The sequence below is a fragment of the Sus scrofa genome, chromosome 14 (genome assembly GCF_000003025.6).
Source record: "Sus scrofa isolate TJ Tabasco breed Duroc chromosome 14, Sscrofa11.1, whole genome shotgun sequence".
Classification (NCBI taxonomy): domain Eukaryota; kingdom Metazoa; phylum Chordata; class Mammalia; order Artiodactyla; family Suidae; genus Sus; species Sus scrofa.
The window spans coordinates 113,637,023-113,660,657 of record NC_010456.5 but is presented as its reverse complement, the minus strand read 5'-3'; the positions used below and the strand labels follow the sequence as shown (position 1 = coordinate 113,660,657).

General features: G+C 57.3%; 1 protein-coding gene across 1 annotated transcript; it reads right to left on the bottom strand.

Annotated features, from left to right (window-relative positions):
• Window positions 8,081–23,221, bottom strand: TRIM8 (tripartite motif containing 8). Its single transcript, XM_001928904.7, has 6 exons — window positions 21,613–23,221; window positions 12,175–12,270; window positions 11,610–11,843; window positions 10,293–10,324; window positions 10,042–10,157; window positions 8,081–9,698 (listed from the first exon to the last, which is right to left on the bottom strand). The coding sequence occupies exons 1-6, from the start codon at window positions 22,180–22,182 to the stop codon at window positions 9,091–9,093; spliced, it is 1,656 nt and encodes a 551-aa protein (XP_001928939.3). The 5' UTR covers window positions 22,183–23,221; the 3' UTR covers window positions 8,081–9,090.

The following is a 23,635-nucleotide window of genomic DNA, read 5'->3' as shown; positions in this document are numbered from 1 at the left end:
GAGCAGGCATGCTCTGGGCTTCTGAATATGAAAAGTCTTCCCTGGAGCCTCCGGATGACAGGGCCAAAGCACTCGTCCTGCCTGGATGCTACAGATGGCATTTGGAGAGCAAGGAACTGTGGTCGGTAAGCAACAGCCCATCCTGGGGCCGGGGGACGCAACACAGCCCAACTCTCCTCTCAACTCCCCCAGCCCTGGTGGTGGGGATTCAGCCTGGATTTCATCTTGACTCAAATCCCTAGGCCCCTTTCCTGCCCTGAGACCTCCAGATCTGCCAGAGCAGCAGGGTGGGAGGAAGGAAAAGAGGGAGGAAGGGGCATTCAGGGGCCGGGATGCTGATCCAGGCAGGGGGGAGGTGTCTGCACAGCTGCACGCAGCCCCCCTACCCCCAGCCTGTGAATGGGCACATCGCCCCCTCCCGCCCGCCTGCCGCCGCTCCTGAAACAGTTGGTCCTAATGAGCGCAGAGCAGGCAGGGCAGCTGTGTGCATTATCCATATGCATGGGGAGGTGTATATTTATCCTCCCATCCCACCCCACCCTGCAGCTGCTGCCAGCCCCTATGCCAGGAGGGTGAGTGGGCACAAGCGCCCGGGCTGCTCGGGGCCCTGGGCCTCCTCTCCTTCCAGCCCTCCCTCCCCAGCCCACGCCCACAGCCTTCACTTGACCCATTTTGGAGACAGAAGTTGGTGCTGTTGGAGAGAGAGAGAAAGGGAGAGAGTGCACACATCATTTCCCCGGTTGGTGCTTTTGATTTCCTCTGAAGTATCTTGATTGCGGACGTACAATGGCATCTTGCTGCCAGCGCTCCCTCAGCAGCTTCTGGCTCTGCGCCGCCTCCTCCCCAGGGCCGGGGTTTTCTGCTGACTCTGGGGCCTAAGCTGGCTGGCAGGCAGGAAGGAGCAGGCCAGCTCCCGGCTTCCCTGCCCCGGCCTGAAAAGCAGGACCTGGAGCCTAGCCAAGTCCTTCCTGCTCCTTGGGTGGGGGCCAGCCTGCACCCTGACCCCCACCTCCTCTCTCCCCCTGCTTCCTAGCTGGTCCTCTTGCCCCCCACGGCCTGGGCGCTCAGCGCCTTACTGCTCAAAGCCATTGTTCTGAAACGCAGTTTCCCTGCTCAGATGCCTTCAGAGGCCCTGCTGCCGTGGGACACTCAAGGTCAAACTGTTTATCCTGTCATTCAAGGCCCCTCTGGTCTGACCTCATATCTTTCTTTATGGATCGGTCAGCCACAGGCTCTCACACATACCCTGAGCTTCCCCTGAGTTAGCCTCACGGTCCCTCTACAGAACCCCCATAATTTTATTGACCCACCTGTACCTGCCTCCCTGGGGTGTGTGCCCTGGCCTCTGTGCTTTGCTGACCCCTCCCGCAGGGTGTGATTCAAGTTCCACCTCCCCAGGAAGATGGTCCAGTACCCTCCAGCCCACACGGCTCCTCTGTGAAACTCTCAGAGCCCTGACAACTTAGGCATGTGGCATGCCTTCATTCATCCATCCATCATTTACTCATTCAGCAAATCTCTCTTGAGCAGAGGTAAGAACGTCTACACTGCCTCACATCCTGGCCTGTTCACTCATCCCTTTCCAACCTCATCACTCCCCGCTCTGCCTCTCACCCACATTGCCAGCCCCTCCCCATGCCCTGCTGTTCCTGAAACGAGCATCTTCTGCCTCCGGCCTCTGTGGTTGTTCCCTTTACCTGTCCCACTCTTGCTCCAAATATCCTCAGATGGTGCCTCCTTGCCTTCTTTTTTTTCTTCTTTTTTGCCTGCCACATGGCGGATGGAGTTCCAGGGCCAGGGATCAGATCCCAGAGGCAGATGCCAGATCTTTAACCCACTGTGTGGGCGGGGATCGAATCTTCGTGCCACAGTAGGCACTCCACCTCCTCACATTCCTGAGAGCTCCACTCAGTGTCACCTTCTCAGCAAAGCCTTCCCCAACCACCTCCATATATAAAAACTGTCCTGTGTCCCCTCAACCCCAGAAGAGCCCTATCGCCTTCACCCTGCTCTACTTGCCTTCATAGTACTTATCACCCACTCACATGTATTGATCTACCATTTGTCATCTGTCTCTTCCCCACTAAGTTATTAGCTCCAAGAAGGCAGAATTTGTCTGTTTTGTTCACTAGTTGTATCTCCAGAATTGGAACAGAGGCATTAGAAGGATATCAATAGTTATTAATTGAATGAATGAATGAGAGAATGAATGACATGGGCACTGTCTTAGGCTCTGAAAGATGCCGAATAGTTCATGTCCTCCGGGGTTGCACAGGCTACTTGGACGTAGACTATGTGGCCTGTGACATGACAAGTACATTACAATTAGTTAGAGTATCAAATGGGATCACTACGTGCATGGGAGTGTGGTTGGCTCAAAGGAAACAGAACACTGTGACAGCTCTTGATGCCCCAAAGCTGCCTAACCCAGCACCATCCTGGCATTTCCCACGCATCATTCATTACGCCCCACTGGAGAAGGTGGGGAGGGAGGCACAGAGGAGGGGAGACTGAGGCTGGGTAGGCAATCCAGGCAGAGAGAAGAGCAGAGCCACTGGGGGACATGGAACCACACGGGCGGCTGGAGGACTGACTCTGAGCTTATGATCTGAGGGGTGGAGCCCGGGGAGCCACAACTGGTAGGGATGGCATCTGGTATGGCTGGAGAGTCCCTATCCATTAGGCCATGAACTGCCCATTTGCTCAGTGCCCTGCAGCAGGCAGACACATGGAGAGTGTCTGATGACAACATCCAATTCCCAACCGGGCAGCCGGGACACCCATATGTCAAGTGACTCACTGCCATTTTTTCCAGGTGGACTGAAAGTCCCCAGCACCCTTAACACTTGGTTCTTGGAAACCTGCTCCCTCGTTCCACTTCTCACCTGCAGTTCTGTGATGTTGCCGATGCCACCTCTAGACCCCATTCCACAAGCTGGTGAAAACTCTGCTGCACCTCACCCCACACCACATCAGTCTCTTCTTGCTTCAGGGTAAATGGTGAGAAATAACCCATGGCCCCGAGCAGAGGTGTTCTCTCTCAAGAAAGACCCAACTTATTGAAAATCTAGTGCAAGGAGAAGTCATAAATATCCCAGTTTGCTGCACTTGAGAGGAATTAACCACACAGCAATTAAAACGGGTTGCCTGTGGAGGAAACATTCAGACTCCCACGGCAGAACTCTGGGGTAAGTCCATTGCCAAGTGCTTGCACCATAAATACCAGGGACAGGGGATTTTAGGGAAGAAGCCCTGGGCTCTTAAAGGCCTCCCTCACTCAGAGGGTGTGATCCTCTTATACTGGAGACTATGGTAGAGGTCAAAACTCTACCCATCTGATGCTTGTTCTTTGTAAGAGCTTTCTTTTCTTTCTTTCTTTCTTTCTTTCTTTTTTTTTTTTTTTTTTTTTAGGGCCACACCTGCTGCATATGGAAGTTCCCAGGCTAGGGGTCAAATTGGAGCCACAGCTGCCAGTCTACAGCACAGCCACAGCAACACCAGATCCGAGACGTGTCTGTGACCTATACCACAACTCGTGGCAACACCAGATCCTTAACCCACTGAGCAAGGCCAAGGATTGAACCCTCATCTTCATGGACACTACTAGTTGGGTTTTTAATGGGCTGAGGCACAACGTGAATTCCTGTAAGAGCTTTTCATTGCAGCAGTGTCTCAGGGTGTAAGTTCTCTGTTGCTGGAGGAATTCAAGCAGAATGAATATATCCAGCCCTGGAAGGGAAGAAAGCCTTTGGGGCGCAGGTGGACAGGGTAGCGTGTTGGGGCAAGAGAGAGAAAGATGCTGAAGGAAGAAGCTGATGGTCTTAAGACCAAGGCTCCTCCTGGTCCAGGTCTATAACCTCTTGCCAGGAGATCCCAACCATAGCTGCCTCTGCACCCCCCCACCCCCCACCCCCAATCTGTCTCCCATTCCCTTTGGCCTCCACTGAAGCTTCTAGAATCTTAGCCCTGAATCCCAGGCCCTTGCCCCAGCACTTTTGCAGAGTACAGGGAAAGGGCAATCCAAGAGTGCCCTCTATTTCCTTCCTTGCCACTTTAACTGGAAGAAACTGGACTCAGAGTGTTCTAGCACCAGTACCAGGATCCTAGGTTCTAGAGACCACTGTTTCTTGTCTTTTTATGGCCACAACTGTGGCATAGGGAAGTTTCCAGGCTAGGGGTCAAATCAAAGGATCCTTAACTCACTGAGTGAGGCCAGGGATCGAACCCACAACTTCATGGATATATTATTCAAGTGTGTTATTGCTGAGCCATGAAGGGAACACCCAGACCTGCTGTTTGCACCTCCAAAAAGAGTTTTCCAAAATTGTGTAGGAATGGCGTTCCCTGGTGGTTTGGTGGGTTAAGAATTCAGTGTTGTCAGTGCTGTGGCATGAGTTTAATCCCTGGCCAGGGAATTTCCACATGCCTTTTGGGTACCCTCCCCCCAAAATAAAGAGAATCTTGTAGGGAGAGCCTCACTTTAGAAGAGGGTATGAGTTCCCATTGTGACTCGGTGGTTAACGAACCCGACTAGTATCCATGAGGACTTGGGTTCGATTCCTGGCCTCGCTCAGTAGGTTAAGGATTGGGTGTTGCCATGAACTGTGGTGTAGGTTGCAGACGCGGCTTGGATCTCAAGTTGCTGTGACTGTGGCATAGGCCGACAGCTACAGCTCTGATTGAACCCCTAGCTTGGGAACCTCCATATGCCAAGGGTACAGCCCTAAAAGACAAAAAGACAAAAAGACCAAAAAAAAAAAAAAAAAAAGAGAGAGATGAAGGGTAAAGCGTGGTGGGGTCTGAAATCATTTTTCTTCCTTCCTTTACCCCATAGCCCACTCCCACCCCTTTTTTTATGGCCACACCCGGGGGGTATATGGAAGTTCCCAGGCCAAGGATTGAATCCCAGCCACAGCTTCAACCTACATGGCAGCTATGGCAATGCAGGATCCTTTAACCAGGTGGGGATTCGACCCCCACCAGAGGGAGCCAGTGGGTGCCGCTCCAGTCTGATTCTTAACCCACTGCACCACAGCGGGAACTCCAGCCCCCCTTTCTCTGTAGGCCCAGAGCACTAGGTTGGGGAAAAACACATCTTGGCCCTTTCCCCACCACACCAGACCTACAGAAGAGGTGGGATGGGGTAGGAAATCCCCCAGGGGCCCAAGTCTGGTCGCGAAAGTGTTCATGGGTTCTCCCCCACCCTCATGTGGGAGCAAATGGAGGTGTCTCAGGAAAGGGCATGGTGACAACCACAGGGTCCAAGTGGGTGGATGTGAACAGGACCTGGAAGAACCCAGATATGAGGTTAGAATGTGGGGTCTCGTCTCCGGAGAGGGCCCTGGGCGCTGACTCAGCGGCCTGGCGGCTCAGGGTGTCCCGCCTCCCCCGCCCCCAGGACGCCCTTTGAAGACGGGAGCGGGAGCGGGAGCGGGCTTTGATCTGGGGTCTGCCCGGCTTTCAGCTGGCCCTGCCAGATGCGCTGGGGGAGGGGCCGAACGTCCCCTCCAGGCCTCGCCCTCCCCAAGCCCCCTGCATCCTCGCCTGGGCAAGGAGACTGTTTCCGGCTGCTGCAGGAGGGCACCGGAGCCCCCCTACCCCACGCCTTGCAGCTGTTCCCCAGCTGCCGGCCCCACCCCAAAGACAGCTGGGAGAGAGGCAGGGGGTGGGGAGAGGGGCGCAGCTGCTCGGCTCCGGGGCTGGGACCGGGAGGGCAGCGACATGAAAGAGCCGGGGCAGGCGGGGATGGCGGGGCGGGCGGGCGGAGGACCCATCCCCACCCCACCCCACCCCCGCGCCCCGTGGCGGTCGCCTCCCCGCGGGCTCCGCACATCTGGCCCACAGGGCACCCCCCCTCCCGCCCCCGCGGTCGGGTGGGGTGGGGGAGACGCGCTCCTGACACCCAGCCCGGCCCCGAAAGGGGAGGGGAGGAGTGATCGCCTCCGGGGAAAGGTGGGAGGGCACTGCCTGGGGGGTAAGAGCCGGTATCTCTGAGTCTGAAGGGTTAGTGGGGGGAGGCCCAGGCCGCCCCTGTGGGTGTGAGCACACCGCGCCTTCTCCAGCCTGCCCTGTATCCTGGGGGCAGCTCCAGCTTTCTGAGCCTCCTCTGCCTCTGACCCTTTTGGGAGGTGGGCGACAGCTGCTCCTACAAAGCCAGGGACAGCTGGGTGGCTAGGGACAGCTGGATGGGGTTAGCTTCCCCTGGCTTCCCTGGCCACCCAGGCACTCCAGGCCATACTACACATAGTTAGCTGCTTGGCCTACCGCCTGTGTGCCTGTCTATTTGCTGGGGTGGACTTTCAAGCTGGGACCTGGCAGGGTTCAAGCTCACCCCACTCCCACCAGCCTCCCCTCCATATCCCAGTCTCATTGATGTACCTGGAGAGAGAACCTCTTCCAGCAGCTGAAACCAAACTAGGCCAAGTAAGAAAGAAATTGGGCAGCTTTCTGTCTTGGCTCCCAACTCCTGGCACAGAAGATGTCCCAGGGTTCCTGACGACCAGAGAAAGGGACAGTGAGACAGGAGCAGATGCGAGTGGAGTTAAATGTCTGTCTATCCACCAGCACCTGCCCCCAGGCATCCTTCCACCCAGGGCTGGAGGGGCACTGTGCTCCAGCCATCTGCCTCCCCTCAATAGCCCCAAACAGGTGCAGGGGAAGAGAAGGGGGCAGGCCAGCTGTTGTCATCCTGCTCCTGGCTTTGGCTTCCTGCCAGAGTGGGGAAGGGGGAGCAGGGAAGCAAGGCCCTCCCCTACACACACACATACACACACACAGAGACCCTGAGTCATTTTCTACACACACACACTGAGTCATTTTCTACTCCAAGATGGGAGGAGAGAGGCATTTAGCAAGAACAAGACTTTGGGCTGACCAGCCCTACTGGCCAGGAGACAAGGACGGACTGGGTCTTCCAACTTGAGTCCTTATTTTTTCTGAAAAGAGGGGTGACGAAGAGTCGGCGAGTCTTGGACCCCTGGCATAGGACTTACCCATAACTCCCTATCATCTTGCTTCAGGTTTCCTGGGGTGGCAGGCGTTCAGGCCCTGGTTCTCCCCAGACCAGGGAAAAGAGAATTAGACCAGGAAAAGAACCTGAGCAAAGGTTTCCCTCCTACTGGTCCAGAAGGGCACAGGCTGCTTTACAAATAAGCAGACCCATGCAAAGTGTTAGGCAACAAACCAGAGATCTTTTTAAAAGATCAGCCCCACCCCACCCCACCTGCAACAGAAGAGGGTTTGGTGTGCCCCCGCCCCTCCTTCTACCCCATAGGTCCCTCTGACAAACAGGTCCCTGGCCAGTCCCTCATGGCAACACATCTCAAACCCCAGGATGTGTCAGAATTGCCAGGGAGTTTAAAATGCAGATTCCTGGGCCCTCAGTGATTCCCACAGCCCAAGTAGGGTCCCCGGGATCGGCTCCTTTAACAAGCTCCCAAGACATGCTAGACTGTGAGAAGCGCTGCCAAAGAGGGTGACAGCAAGATGTCTTTCACCTTGCTAGCCTCCCTCCATGCCTCTCAGAGTGCAAGATTTTCCTGCCTGCTCTTCCTCCCTGCTCAGGGGCAGGAGCCAGAGCCCAAGTCACCAAAGGAAGCATAGAGCTGAGAGACATCCTCCCCACCCCCAGCCAATGGGGACCAGTTCGACTAAATTCCAAGACAGGGTCTGCTCTACCTCTGGACCCTTGGCCCTACGTAGTGCCTGGCGCTTAGCATGTGCCTAATATTTGTGGACTGAAGGAAGTAAACTTTCCAAGACTCATAGAAAGGTATTTCTTCCTTTGTCTGTCCTTGCTAAGAGCACGTTGGCAGAAACTCAAGGAGATGCCGAAGCCCATGCAGCAGGGGGCTGGGCCCGGGAGGCCCTCAGCAAATATTTGTCAAATGAACCCAAGGCCGAGTAGCTGGAATTAGTGCTTGACGAACGGGCGTTCATGGGCCTGGAACAGGCTAAACCCAGGAGAGAATCAAGGCAAGGAGGTCAGGGCTTTCCATCCCTAGAAGGGCCCCTCCCCACACCAATGCCCGAAGCCCCCAGGCAGGCCTGGGGAGTTGGGGGTAAGAGGCAAGGCAGGGAGTGGGACTGCGCCATTATGTTTATTAGAAGGTTGGATTTCGGTGTGTGCTCTAGACAGATTACAGAATAAATACCTGCGCCTTGAGAACAGGAAGTCCACGATTCATACAAAGTGCTCACTACAGGAAGTTGCTGTGTCAAAATCCAGGCAAGACCCAACTCCGGGCAACCCCTCCTCTCCCACTAACCTCAACAAGGGCTGTGCTATGGTTTATTTTATTATTTCTTTTATTTCTCTTTATTATTATTAATATTATTATTATTTGCTTTTGCTGTGGTCACTATCATTGGCAAAGTTCCTTTCCCCTTTCCTGGACATGGGGTTCCTGTCTTTAAGATTCCATTCTGAGGCTGAAGGTGCCGAAAAGCTGCTTGAGAAGTGGCCTTTGAACTCCGTCTGGGAGGATGGTGAGAAGAAGGAAGTAGGAGAAATCATTCCTGTTTTTTTTAAAAGAAAAAAAAAAAGAAAAGAAAAAAAAAAAAGCCCCACGATCTACAGGTCATTCCTTATCCGGCCAGTGATCAAACTGCCCAAAAGAAAAACAAGAGGAGAAGCAGGCCAGTGGGCACTGGTCCCTCCTCCCCCAGGACTGGGTGAGGAGAGGTGGAAACTGCCCCTCCCCCCAAGGCTTTAGGGGAAGCTGAGGCTCCTTCCAGCCTCAGGGGTGGGAAGGGGAAGGAGTGGAAGGAAAAAGGAGAGACAGAGAGAGAGAGAGCGAGCGAGCTCAGCGCCTTGAGGTAGACGCTTTCCCAACTCCGGGGCCACCTGCGGCCCCGGCCCAGGCCAGCTCCCACTGTCACCTCCGCGTCCAGGAGATTCTTTAAAAAAAAAAAAAAAAAAAAAAATCAAAACAAGCCCCAAACAAAACAAAATCCAAAAGGAAAACACTTGGGGGAATGAAGGGGGAAGGGAGGACAGGAAGGAAGGAGGGCAGGTCTCTGGATGCATCATTCCCGAGCCACTGGGGGCTGGGGGGGAAGATTCCCCAGCGCCCTGCTGCCCGCGTGGCGTTAGCTCGTCACGTAGTGTTTGGTGGACGGCTGCCCATACACCCTGTAGAAATCCTGGTGGCCAGGCTGCTGGGAGGCGTCGAGCCAGTCTCTGACCGCCAGGCCGGGAAGGGACTGGGGGACGGAGGGTGTGGGCGGGAGCGGGTGTGAGTACTCCTGCGAGGGCACTGTCCAGGGGAAGTGGCCGGAGCGGGGGTAGGGCTGGTGGCCACCGTGGTTGGCCACGGAAGAACAGTAACAGTTGTCCACAGAACAGACGAGAATCTTGCGGCCGCCATACTGGGGGAGCATGGGCTGCTGGGCGGCGGAGCCATTGGGGTACTGCGATGGGGGGAACACAGGACTTGAGTGCACTGGTTGGGCGCCGCCCGGCAGGGCCACCAAGTGCTGCGTGGAGCTGCAGGGGCCCAGGGGCTGCCCTGACTGGCCCTCGCCGCTGGCCGTGCCCGCTGCCCCATACTGGCCGCCCACAGGGCCCGACGACGTCTCTAGGAAACTGGCCTCAGGGAAGGCCGTCGAGTGCTTGCGCTTCTCCGCCCCTGAGCTGCTCACGCCACAAGGGTACAGGGGGACGCTCTGCAGGAAGGGCACCGGTGTGCTGAAGGGGCCTGCGGAGAGGGTGGGCAAAAGTCGCTAAAGCCCCCATCCCAGGCAGCCCAGGCCTCCTCTCTGGGGACCTTTCCCGTCTATTGGACTGAGAACAATACGTCATGCAGTATCTGCATGCTCACTACTCCATTAGCCCCGTGGACACTATTATTACTCCCATTTTACAGCTGAAGAAACTGAGGCACCGGGAGGTACTATGGCTTGCCCAAATCCCACAGCTTCCATAGCTAGAAGGGACAAAGCCAGGATGTGAAGGTCTATCTGACTAGAGGGAAGGTTCTGGCATTTAACCCTGCCCAAAAGGTTCTCTCCCTTTGATTGAGGAGCCGACCCTCCCCTCACCTTCTAGCATCTTCCGCAGCTGCTTCTCCTTCTTGGCCACCTCGTTCAGGAAGAGCTTGGAGTTCAGGTGGCCGATCTTAGGGGGAGAAAGGCTGCTGCCTGTGCAGGTCTGGGTCCTGGGGGCAGTGGACGGGGCATCTGCTGTGAGGAGGTATTACCGGTAAGCCCGCCCTACCTCCCCCCGGTGGGCCTGGCCCTCCCTGCCGTCCCCCAGATGTGTCCCCCCCCGAAGGCCGGTGCCAGCTGCTCACCTGTCCATTAGGATTTTCACAGACTTGGTGTTCTAGGGGGAGAGAAAAGGGTTAGTCAGTGGGAAAGGCAGCAGGGCGAGCAGAAGATGGACGCTGCCCTGTCCTCCCTCCCTCTAGGGCAGGGCTGACCTTCTGATTCTGCCCAGAGTGTGGCAGGGGCAGGGGGTGGGGTGCCTCCACTTTCAGACAATTGAGCACTTGCTATGTGACAGACAACATTGGAAGTGCTTTCTATACCTCCATCACTCTACCTAAACAATTACCCTAGGAGGGAGGTTCTGCAGGCCCTCAATCTTTTAGGCAAGATGTGCTTTAGGGAGTTCCCTGGTGGCCTAGCAGTTAAGGATCCAGCGTTGCCACTGCTGTGGCTTGGGTCACAGCTGTGGCACAGGTTCCAATGCTGGCCCAGGAACTTCTGCATGCCACATGAGAAGAAAAAAAAAAAAAAAAAAAAAAAAAAAGATATGTTTTGGAATTTGGAATTTTCTGGACTTTGGAAGGGAAATACGATGCCTGAATCACATATGACATTATCATCCTCAGTAGGACACTAATCTAACATCAACATTTCTGCAGCAATAGGTCTGAATATTTGTACCAACTAAGATAAAGACCATAAATGGCTAACACCAATTCCAGTCAAATTTTGCTGTTAAATGAGTTGCCTGAACTTTTTTCTGGAGTTCCTGTCGTGGCTCAGTGGTTAATGAACTCGACTAGCATCCATGAGGACACAGGTTTGATCCCTGGCCTCGCTCAGTGGGTTAAGGATCTGGCGTTGCCATAGGCTGTGGTGTAGGTTGCAAACGTGGCTCGGATCTGGCGTGGCTGTGGCTGTGGTGTAGGCCGGCAGCTGGAGCTCTGATTTGACCCCTAGCCTGGGAACCTCTGTATGCTGTGGTTGAGGCCTTAAAAAGACCAAAAATGAATAAACAAATAAATAATTAATTAATTAAAAAAAAAAAAAACCTTTTTTCCTTCAGTTTTCAGAGACTTTTTAAAATTTGGAATTGTGGACAATAGGTAATATATCTGTATTTTCAACCCCGTTTTATAAGTGAGGGAGCTGAGGCCTAGGGAACACATATGACTTGCCCAAGGTCAAAAAGCTAGAAAGAACACGCTGTGTGTGTGTGTGTGTGCGCGCGCGCGCGTATGCGTGCGCCTGTGTGTAGGGGTGTGTCTTGAAATCATGCTGGCCAGCTCCGAAGCCCTGTGAGCATACTGGTGGGGGACCTGGTTGGGGAGCAAAGCCTTGCAGACTCCAATTTAGAAACGTCCCCTGGGTCCTGCCAACCGGTCCCGGGCCCAGCCCACCTTCATGAAGCTGACATCCTCCGTCTTGTCAAAGAGCAGCTGCAGGGAGCCCAGCAGCTTCTTGGCCTCCTGCATGCGCTCCCCGAGGTGCAGCGCCTGCGCTGCGTTCTCGCTGCAGAACTTGGCCTGGGCCTTGTCCAGGACCTCCACTGTCTGCCGCAGGTCCTCGTCCAGCAGCTGGTGCAGCTTCTCGTACTGCAGCCGCACTTCCTCCTTCAGCTGGCTCACCTTCTCCTGCAGGCAGAGCGGCAAGAGTGGATGGGCAGTAAGCACTGGGGACCTCTGGCTGCCACTCCTGCCTGTCTCACATCCTGGATGCAGGAGTCTGGGACCTCAAAACCCCAGGATGCCCAGGGCAAGGTGTGAGCTACCGATTGATTCCCTGCTGGTAGCCCAAGGCTCTGCGCCAGCTACCCTGGCACCACTGGGGGCTCAGCCACCAATGGTTCAAGAGCTTCTGGCACAGAGCTGACCACGCAACAGATCCTAGCCCAAGGAAGGAACTAGCCCAAGGCCCTGTACCCAAGGTGCCCTCACCCCAGACGAGGGGCTTGGGCTTAGCTACCTCCACCAGGCGCTTGTCTGACTCGAGCTTGTATAGCTGGTCCTCAATGTCCTGCTCTCGCTCCTCCAGCCGGTCCTGCTGCTTCATCAGCATCTTCTGCAGAGACAGTTGGGGGGTGGGGCGTCAGAGGGGCTGACATGGGTGCACAGCATCCTTCCTTCCGCAGAACAGACTCATCCAGGTAGATCCTTTGACCCAAATGACCAAAAATTTCTGCCACCCAACCCCTTCTGAGCCCCCATGGCATTCCGGGGGACTGGTGACAGCAGTCCCCAGAAACAGAAAGCCTGGAATAGCTTCCCATACACACATCTAAACCACGAGCTTTCTGAGGCAGGGTCAGGCCAGGTGCTCCGTTCTAAGCACTTTTCCTGTATAAACGCATCCGATCATTCCAGTAATGCTCTAAGTACTATTACCATCCCCATTTCAGAGATGAGGAGACCAGAGAGGCTAGGTAATTCATCCAGACAGCTAGTAAGCATCAGAGCTTGGATACAAACCTAAATGATCAGGCAGTAGGGTCCGTCCTTATCCAAGGCACGCTGCCTCTCTCTGGGGAGCATCACCTTGGAAGCGATGCAGAGGGTCAAACAGCACTCCCGGGTCTCACAGGCCCTCTGGCCCAGTCCAGAGATCCCAGCCCACGCTTGCCTTACACCTGGGGGGGCATCAAGCCAGAAGCTGCCCCCTCGCTTGCTCTGACACTGAGAGCTAGGCCTCTGAAGTCCTTGCTAGCTTCCTCGGCCCCTCGGTTGGACCCAGGTGGAAAGGAGACTCTGGCTCTCCTAGGCCTGTCTCCTGGGAGCTGCTGGACCATGCATGCTGCTCTTCTGGCCCTCAGTCTCCCATCTCCATAACCCTCTCCTCCCAGTCCTGCCCATCCCGGCTGTTCCATCCTCACTGTCATCCTCCCTCACCAGAAAGACCTCTTCAAAGAGGGTCTCTCCCCTGTTCAGCCTTCAATGTCCCCTCCTTCCAAACACTTTAGGCTCTCTCTCTCTTTTTTTTTTTTTTTTGTCCTTTTAGGGCCACGCCCACAGCATATGGAGGTTCCCAGGCTAAGGGCTGAATTGGAGCTACAGCTGCTGGCCTACACCACAGCCACAGTAACGCCAGATCCAAGCCACATCTGTGACCTACCCCACTGCTCACGGCAACGCCGGATCCTTAACCCACTGAGCGAGGCCAGGGATCGAACCTTCGTCCTCATGGATGCTAGTCAGATTGGTTTCCGCTATGCCACAACAGGAACTCCCCCCAAACACTTTAGGCTCTTGTGACCTGACTCTCCCAGCCAAGAGGGCTGGGTATCCCGTCCCTGACACTCTGCATGTCTGAACTCCCTGCACCCTGCTGACGCTTTTCTGCAGCCACAGAGCCCCCTCCCCATCCCTGGTCTGTCCTTCCAGGCCCAACTTAAGGTCTGCTCCTCTAGGAAACTTTCCACAGCCCCTACTTAGAGTGTGCAGTCCCTCCCTATCCTGGCTGTACAGTAGGGCTGTCACATCCTGCTGTCCCTCAGTAGCTGTGCTGTCCCATACAGCAGCTACTAGTCACATGTGGCTATTTTCATTTTCAGTTAATTAAAACAAATTAAACATCAGTTCTTCAGTTCAGGTGCTCAATAGCTACATGTGGCTAGTGCCTAAGGTCCTGGACACTACAGACACGAAATGTGACCACCTCAGAGAAAGACCTCTAGCACCACACCGTCCTATAGTCTGACTCACAAACTGTGGTCTGATCTCCAAATGAAACTCAAGGCCTCTTGAAAATAACGCTTCGCTGCTCCACTTCTCTTCCCAGCCAGGACCCACTAAGGCCCCAGCACCCTACAGCTGCATCACGTGTCCGCTGAATAAACCCATGGATTTTGCACACAAAATAAGGTTTGCAAAGCCGACTGCACAGAAACTAGCTCACAGTAAGTGTCCACTCAACATGAGTGGTTCTTTTTTTTCCTCCATGTGGGCCTCAGAGTTGACCCTCAAGTTTCACCCCATGACCCCCGCACCCTTCCACACTCAGCCAGCTTCCCAAAGGCAAGCTGCCACCCATCCCTTCCTCCTTCCCCAACCCCTTCCAGACATGGGCAAGTCAAGGCCAGCAAGCGTTCAGCAACCCTGGTTTGCGTTGGTGTCTCCACTTGAAACAGAAAACCAGGGCTCTGGGGACAGGAGGAAATAGTGGGTGAACCTCTCAGATTCTGAGCTGGGAAAGCCTAGGGTACACACCCTGCCCCCCAAACAACTTGACCTTTCAGTGACCCAGGACAGTACCTTAAGAGACAGCCCCAGGAGTTCCCGACGTGGCTCAGCAGAAACGAATCTGACTAGTATCCATGAGGATGCAGGTTCGATCCTTGGCCTCGCTCAGTGGGCTAAGGATCCAGCATTGCTGTGAGCTGTGGTGTAGGTCACAAATGCGGCTCGGATCTGGCGTCGATGTAGGTGTGGCGTAGGCTGGCAGCTATAGCTCCAATTCGACCCCTAGCCTGGGAACCTCCATCTGCCATGGGTGTGGCCCTAAAAAGACAAAAAAAAAGAGAGACAGACAGCCCCAGGAAATCTTACCCTGCCCCCCACCCCAGCAGCCCATCCTTCCAGCAGGCCCCACCTCAGCCCCACATGCCCAGGGATCTGCTGCCAGCCTGAGACAGAGCTGGCTGGGAGCAGGAACAGAAGTAGTCATGCATCCTCTCTGCCTGTGAAATCACCCCAGGCACGTGAACAGGGCAGGCAGCACCCCACAGTATGGCCCAGCCACATGCATGCATGCACCCAGGCACATATTGTCACCTGGGCCCTGAGGCCACCTCAGGCACACTGTTGCACACATACAAACACACACACTCCCACCATGTGGTGAAGGCTGGGCCTCCTGAAGGCCCCAGACAAGTGGGGAGGCCTGCCTGAAGGCAGGGTGGCCAGGATACCCTTTAGGACATGGGGCTTTTTGCCTCCCCTGTAACAAGTGGCCCTCAAATGTTTGCCTGCTGGCTGCCTTATCCCCACACTCAGGAGGACAGTCCCCAGATGCAGCTCAGGCTTCCAGCTGCTCCTGCTTGCCCAGCTTGCCCAGCGCACAGGTAGCGGACAGCTTGGGCCCCTCCCCTATCCCCGCGCACCACGTCTCCCTGCGAAACTACTTCCCATGACCAAACCCATCAGTGTCGGGGGAGGGGGACACCTGCAGCTGAGTCCCAGATGTGGCGCAGGAGAGGCAGCCCCAGACAGGTTCCCAGCTCCACTTCCCTCAGAGGCGAGGGACTGGGCCGTTCCACTCCCACCCTCCAAACCCCTTCAGGGAGTCCAGGGCTGACCCCTTAGGACGCAGCCAAGGGAGGTACTTCCTGCCCGGTCCTGGAGGCGGGGCTCAGCCCCTTCCCTCTCCTAGGCTTTTCTCCAATCCTTTCCTGGCAGCACTGGCACCCTGGGGCCCTGAGGTGTCTTCCCTTAGCTTCTCGGTCAAGGGCCTGGTTCCTGCCTGTGCAGAGCTCTCTGGGGTGCAGGCCGGTCCAGGTCTAGCAGAGGCACTGGCCATACTCCCTGGCAGGTGGCTGTTTCATCTCCCCTCCCCTAGCTCAGAGGCCACAGGCTCCTGTCTCCCTGGCAGGAGGAAGGGAGGGGCCAGGAATAGGAAGGAAACTGGCCAGGGGGGTGCCAGCCAGGAAGGGCTGGGAGGGGGCCCAGCACAGCCAGCTCACCCTTGCAGGGGTCACCCTCCCCCGGGGCCAGGTGATCCTCAACCTGACAGTCAGCACCTGGGAGACACCAGGGGCTGGGGGGGTGGTCACGGCTACCGCAGGCACTGGAGACACGGGGGAAGGAGGGAAATAGCTACTTCCTGCCCCTTTATTATCCCTCCCCTCGATTTCGATTCCAGCAAATGACTGAGTCGGGTTGCTGAGAGGCTGGAAGATGGGGGGCAGAGGGAGCAGGGCCTGGAGCCCTCCCCACCACCGCAGCCTCCTTCTCTTCCCAGCTTCCTGGGAACGATGGAGAGCTGAGGCTCCACTGCCCACAGCAGAGAGATTTCCCAGCTTGATTCAGGGCAAAGGCTCTCAATGCAGGGCGGGTGGGCACTTGACCACCTGCTCCTGGCCCACCTCAAGTCACCTGCGCGGTGGCTCACCTCAAGTGCGCAGGAACAGAGCTGAGGGGGGCAACCACGGTCTAGACTAAGAGCACTTAAGGGACGGGCCTCCAGCAGGCGGAGGGGCAACACGAGGCCCAGCTCGGCTCCACACATGGTGGCCCAGGCCGGCCGGACCGGCTCGCTCCCGTCCCTGTCCCTTCCCTGAGGACCTAAGGCCTTCCGTGGTCTCTGCTTCTGGGCCTCTGAGGGCAAGAGCATCAAGAAGACTTGGGGGCACGCCATTCCCAGCCCTCCAAAACCCTCCCACCTGTTGCCCAATGTTCTAGACTCTGCCTTGAGTGGCTCCCTCTGACGCCCCTTCCAGCCCCGAGGGGGACATTCGTGAGCCCCCGACGTTCCTGCCCTGGGAATGCCTCACAGCCCTCTGGAGAGTGACTGGACTCAGCAGATGCATAAGGCTGTGGGGACTTTAGGCTGTATAAAAGCTAAGAAATAATAATAATAAAACCCTCAAGTTACCCTTGAAGAGAAACAAGGTCAGGTGGGACCAGGGCCCCAGGAGCTAGCTGGGCCAGAGCAGGGGCCACCAGCAGCCCCTGTGGGGAGGGGGGGTGCTGGGGTTGGGGGGAGAGGGCGCTGGGCCATTGGAGCACTCCGTCCTGCTCAGATCCCTGCCTGGATGACTCTCGGGCCAGCTCTGGATGCAGCCCCTGCTCAGAGCTACCCCATCCTAACCCTTCCCAGCAGCCAAAGCCGCCCTTCCCTCTCCCATGTAAGCCCTGGTCCCAGAGTACTCCTTCCTCATCTCAGAGCCGCTTCTGCCTGCCCCGGACGCCCCCTCAGAGGCTTCAGCCCCTGCCTGGGGCCACCTCGTGGACCCCCAGACTGGGGGCAACCACAGACCCAGAAAAAAGAGGCTGGAGGGCAGGAGGCCGGGCAGGGAGAAAGGCAGCAGCTCGGAGGCAAGCCTAGGCAGACCCCAGAGAGGGTTTCCCAGCTGCGGAGCGGAGTTAGCTTTTGCCATGCAGAGAGCAGCGCTCTGGGGCAGCAGAACAAAGAGGCGAGAGAGAAAGCCCCCCTTTGTCTGGCTTTGAATGCCAGGCCAGCCGGGAAGGAAGGCTTTCCCAGAGCCAGGGACGAGGCCAGCCAGGCCTGCCTGCTCGGTCCAGGGCTGGGGCCCAGGCAGGGCTCACCTTCTTCCTACGCCCACCCGCACTGCCCCCAACACAGCATCACAGGATCCATCCAGCTTCTACCTCCAATCCCCACAACAAGCTCACCCGAAGGTGCATCCCGGCCTCCCCCCGCCAACCGCCTCGCCAGGTGAGAAAGTCACACAGGACTCACATCCACCCACCCACCCGCCACTGCCAGGCAGGCAGTCACTGGCCGGCATGCGTGCACACTCAGCTTCAACTCGCAGGTGTACAGCAAGCGGGGCACCCTCCTCTCCCTCACACACACACTCGCACGTCTTCCCAGCCCTGCAGCTACACACAAGCCGACTCTGTCATTAAGTCAGTCACTCACGCAGTACCTGCTCAGAAACATACACGTGAGATGCCAAAAAAGGAGTCCCGTGTGAGTTGCACAATCAAGTACAGCGGTTACACACAGCACGCAAACACCTGCACGCAGACATGGACGCACAGGCACCCAGAGCTGCAGGAGGCAGAGGAATCAATAGGGCGTACATGACAGGCGCCTGGCTGTGTCAGCAGCATCCGGGGGTGGAGGTGGGGGGCTGGGCCTCTGCCTCAGGCTCCTCTCTGCCCAGGACCCAGGGAGGAGAGCCAAGTCGGGCCCCTGCTTCCTGATCCTTCGAGATGGTCAAGGAAGGAGCAGCTGCAGGACCCTCACACCTCCTGTGCGCACACACACAGCCTCCCCTCCCCCCGCCAAGACCTCAAGAGTACAGTCAAGGGGTGGGCGGTGGGAAGCCGTGGATCTGCGCTACCTGAGTCAGACCGCAGCCACAGCCCAGCTCTAGCTGGGCCAGGGCAGCCCTCACTCCCAGAGCCTCCTGGGAGACAGACACATGGTGCAGGGACCCAGTGCAAGCCCGCCAGGCAGGGACAATGTGAGCAGGGCAACTTCACCCCAAGTAGCTGCCAACCCCAAACATGCCCAAGAAGTATGATCCCAACCCCAGAGAACATCTCCTCCACTCTAAACCTTCAAGAAAGCAAGGAACAGGGTCATGGGGACATTCCCAACCTCAGTCTGGGGTGCTAAGAATGACCCAGGGGCACGACTATGACCTGAACACACACACCCACATCCACCCTGCAGAGCCCTTCAGACATAACTAGGCCTGATCTCCAGTCTTCTTTCCACACTGAGGGAGGTCATGAAATAGGGGTGCTCCTAGCTATACCAGTTGCTCACATGATCCCCTAAGCCTCGGGGCTGGAAGAGGGTCTGAATACCCAGGGCTGCCATGCCTGAGCCCACCAGGATATCCCAGTCTTGGGCCCTTAGCCTCCCGTAGCCTCAGAGAACATATTTGGGGTCCAGGCGTGTCTCAGAGAGGGTCTCTGGGGTCTACCCAGTGGGCATTCAGGCCTCAGGGCAAGTGGCCTCACAGTGGGTTTGCGGGGGCAGAGTAGGGCTAGGACTTCCAAGGCCTGACTCTGAGACCCCCTGCTAGACCCCCACTGGCCAGAAGTCCTGCTCACCTTTCTGCTGGCCCATGTAGGTGCTTTGAGTATGAGGGTGGGGAGCCAGCAAGGGGATATTGATCGGGGTTTCCTATTTCTGGCCAACAGGGCATTTCAGCAGCCCCTGGCCCTCACCTGGGACAACAGAAGAGGAAGCACAAGAAGCAGAGCTGTATTTTCAGGCATGTGCCAGGTTGCCATGCTATCTGATGTTGCCTTCATCAGACAGACGCCCTCCCACAAGGAAAAAGAGGCCCAGGAAAAGGCCCCTCCTCAGGCTGGGCTAGAGAGGATGAACTGAGTAATGGGTTCTTCCATTCAGGTTCCCTGTGGCTCACCCCCTCCCCCAAGGGTGGGGCCCCTCTTCTTCCTCCTTCAACACATCCAACCCACAATGAGCGGCGCTGGGCCACTGAAGGGTTTCCAACTCCAGTGCCCTGGGACACCGGAGAATCTGGAGTGCCTGGGGCAGGGGGAGCCTGGAGAGGGACGAGACTCAGGCTGTGGGGCACAGATGCTGAGTGCACAGAACTGCACATCTGGCTGTGATGTAACCCACTACTTCTGAGCCTACCCACACCAGGAACAGGAACGAACACACACACATACACACGCATGCAGGCGCACGCACACATGGAGCTGCTGACAAAGTTCAGGGCCTGCTTCTATCCAGTTCCTTCCATGAGCTGAGGGATCAGGGACCTGCTGGTGGGAACTCCAACTCCTAACTATACAGACAGGAGACAGGTCCATTTGATGGCAGAGCAGATGCTCTCAAAGATGCAAACACAAGACCCACATCTATAGATGCTCTCCTGCTACCAAATCGAGTACAACTGTGTCTCCTCCCCCACCCAAATGAAAGACACCTGAGCCCTTGACACAGCTAAGGGCAAAGCCTTGGGTGCAGGCACACAGTCCCTCGCCACCACGCTCGCTGCCCCCTTCTCTGTGCCTTTCAGCCACATCTCTTTCACTTTCCACTGTCAATCCCAGGACAGAGAACTGGACAGCCTTCCTTCTCCTGCTTCTGCACTTTTCCCAGCCTCCTCCCCCAGCCCTTCCATCTTTATTAATAGCAGCAGCTTCCCAATACTAGGGAAAGTCTGGCCTCTGCCTGCCCTGGGTGGGGGATGGAGGACACTAGGGGCTCATTTGGTCCCCTAGGCCTCTGCCTTTTCCAATCCTATTCGGGGGTTGTAGGGGGGGGGGCTCTTCTCTCCATCCTCCACACTTCCTTTTAGAAACCAGAGGCCCTGCCTGGCACAACACCCTAGAGCTAGCCCATCCAACTAGAAACTAATTATACAGCAAATTTTGTTATCCCTGCCCTCAGCCTGTGGCAGCCCTCCTCCCTTCTGTGAGTTGTATCTGTATGTTTTTTAATTGCTAAATAGTGACTCATTCTCACTGGTTCCCACTCCCCCCGCAAACAGGAAACAGCCCCCATCTACAACCGTCTTCTGCTCAGAGCTTCCTCATACCCAAGCTCCCCACCGGCCTCAACTAGCCTCCGGGGCCCCCACCCATAAACACTCCCAGTCCAACCAAAGCCCAACCTCACCCCCATGATATCACACCCAGGCCCCAAGCTGGGGCTTCGGAGATGGCTCAGACAGACTCAGGCCAACCCCTTCCTTCTGGTATGACTCAACCTTGAAAGCCAGGGGACCAGGGAGGGCCTAGGAGGAGCCCCCCTCCACTGAAGGGGACGGAAGTATTGCTTCAGTCCAGCTCTAAAGCCAGGCCCAGAGGCCTGAGAGGGAAGGCGGTTTTGACATTGGCCGCTGCTGCAGGGTGTATACAATGGGAGGGGATGCGGTTCCGTAATCACCCAGCGCAGCCCAGGGGAGCCAGCTGCCTGAAACCAGATTGCAAGGCGGCTCAACCTTAAACCCACAGGATTCTTTTTCCGTCTTCCACTTCCCCTCCCCAAATGTGGGAGGGCTGTGACAGAGGGCTGGGCTGGGAGAAAAGGGCTCAGGGTGATGAAGACATACTTTAAGGTTTGTTCATGCAGACGGGTGCAAAACACACAAGCACACAGAGGACAGATATTCTCACACAGAGAGTGGACTATGGGGAATAATCCAAATAGTTGAGATGCTGTCCCACGATGCCATTGGCTGGCCAGGCCTTGGCCAGATAGATACCAGGAGTTCTGCTCTCCCTCCGGAAGCTCCCCTCCACCTCCCCCCCCCCCAGTGTGTTTCCAATAGGGCTTGAAACTAACATGGCTGCTTTTGTTTACTTCCTCATTGGTATGCCAGCATCATGGATCATGTCAGCCACAGCAGCGGCACCAGGACACTCATTACATAAACAGCAGCTGGAGAAGCAGGACCTGGGTCACTGCCTTTGGTGACTTCCCGTAGGGCCTACGGAAACAACGCCGGGAGGGGGAGGGAGCTGCGGGCAAAACAGAAAAGCAGCACCCAAACTCTACCCCTGACAACCCCACACCTCAATTTTATACGTGACTCACAAGAGGGACCCTATGAGCACAGGTGCAGGAATCCATGAAGGAGGGACTGGGGACCCTTCTTGCCTCCGAACTTACAGAGTAGTAGAGTTTGGAAGGGGGCCCTCTGGCCTGATGTCACAAGAGTCAGCCTATCGGGATGGGTGGTCCCCAGGCAGTAGGGAGTGTGTGTGTGTATGTGTGCAGGGTACTTGCCCGGATCTCATTCCTTCGGATCTCCACGTCGCACACCGAATGTCCCTGATGCGCACCGCTGTAGTAGCAGCAGTACTGGCACACCGCCACCTGCTCGGCCTCGCAGTGGTAAAGGCGGTAGGCGTTGTGTTGCGGGCAGCTCCAGGCCCGCACGTCGTCCGCCTCCACCAGGAGGTGCCCGCGGGCGGTAGAGGGCTGCTGCAGGTGCGTCTGCACGTGGGACTGGCAGCAGGGCGCCTCGCAGCGCAGGCAGACCTTCTGCGCGGGCAGCGGGGGGCCGCGGCGGCAGAACACGCAGTGCAGCGCCGCGGGCGGCTTCTCCACGTGCAGGGCGTTGAACTTCTCCACGATGTTAGTGAGCTTCAGGTTCTTCTCCAGGCCGGGCTTCTGGTTGTAAGCCTGGTTGCACTCGGGGCAGCGCACCAGGCCGCTGTCCTTGGCCCACGCCTCGCCAATGCAGCCCCGACAGAAGTTGTGTTTGCACGGCAATTGCACCGGCTCCACGAAGACATGCAGGCAGATGGGGCAAATGAGCTCCTCCTCGAAGCAGTTCTTCCAATTCTCCGCCATGGCGGCTGCGGGCAGCTCTCCCCAACTACCCAACCCTGGAGGTCCTTCCAGTGCAGCTCTAGGCCCACCGAGCCCCGAGCTCCAGCCCCAGGCGGCCCCGACAGTCGCTCAGTCACCAGCGCCTTCCGCGCGCCCGCCCCCCAGAGGAAGGAGCCTCGGTCCTCAAGCCGCGCGCGCAGCCGGCTGCGTCTCCTCCTCCTCCCGAGCGCCTAGCGGGAGGCAGCGGACTGCGCCAGGGCCGCGGCCGGGGCACCAGCCCTGGAGGGGAGCGCCGGGGTCCAAATTCCATATAAGAGGCCGCCTCCGGGTCGGTACGGCTAGGGCAGCGGCGGCCCGCGGCCTGCGCTCGGCCCCACGGCTGACATTGGGGCGCGCCCCAAGGCGGACAGAGCCCGGGAGCCGCACACTTTCTCCAGCGACGGGGGCGGCGGCGGCAATGGTGGCTCCCTCCTGGCTCGCCGGCGCCGCGCCTCCCTCGCCTCGACCGGGGTCCGAGAGGCCGGGGAAGCGAGTGCGGCCGCGCGGAGAACTGCTAGATCCGGACTGGGCGGGCAAAGCGAGCGGGTCCCCGGGTCGCAGCGCGGGCGCCCCTGGGCCGGCCGTCCGTCTGCGGGTGCAGGCTGCGGGGCGCAGGCGGGCCGACTCCGGGGCGCTGCGTGCGCGCAGGGGCAGTCATTCAGATGAAATTCCAGTCCCCGGCCAGAGACACCAGCCCGCCTCTGCCTTCCTCCTCCCTTCACAAATAGAAACGGAAGGGGGAGGGAGAGAAGTGGAAAAAAAAAAAAAAAAAAAAAAAAAGCCAACCAGAAAGGGAGGGAGGAGAAGCCCCGGCTGTGCTCCGGACTGACCCCCTCGTCGCTACTTCTGCGCTCCCCCGAGGCCCGGCGCCGGGCGCCCCCGCCGCGGAGAGACCCCGCTCTCGGTCTCCGCGCTGGGCGGGCGCCCCGGCTCTGCCGAGGAAAACAAGGATTGATCAAACTAGAAAGGAATTTTTCTCAACTGCTAATGAACAGGAGGCTCAGCTCCCGGCCCTCCCCTCCCCCCCGCCCGGCCCTCCCCCTTCGCCACCTCGGCCCCCCTCCCCCCACTTTCTTTTCTTCTCGGCCTCTGCTCCGGCCTGGAAGGCTCCGGGCTGCGGTCGGAGCCAGCCTGCTGCGGCGGGGCCGGGCCGAGCCAGCCGGGCCGGGCTACCTCCCTCAGCGCCCAGCCATCTTGGGCTCCCGGCGGCCGCCGCGGTGGCGGCCAGAGGTCCGAGCGCGCTTGCTGGAGGGTCCTGCAGCGTTCTTTCTATCTCTCGCTCTCTTTTTTTCGGTGGGATTTTTTTTTTTTTTTTTAAGCGGAGGGGCTGGCAGCTCCCTCAAATTAGGAGAGAGGGGAGAAAATGCCAAGTCCCGATTTCTCTCCACCTCTGCTCCACCCACCCCGGTTCTTTCCAAAAAATATAAAAAGATTA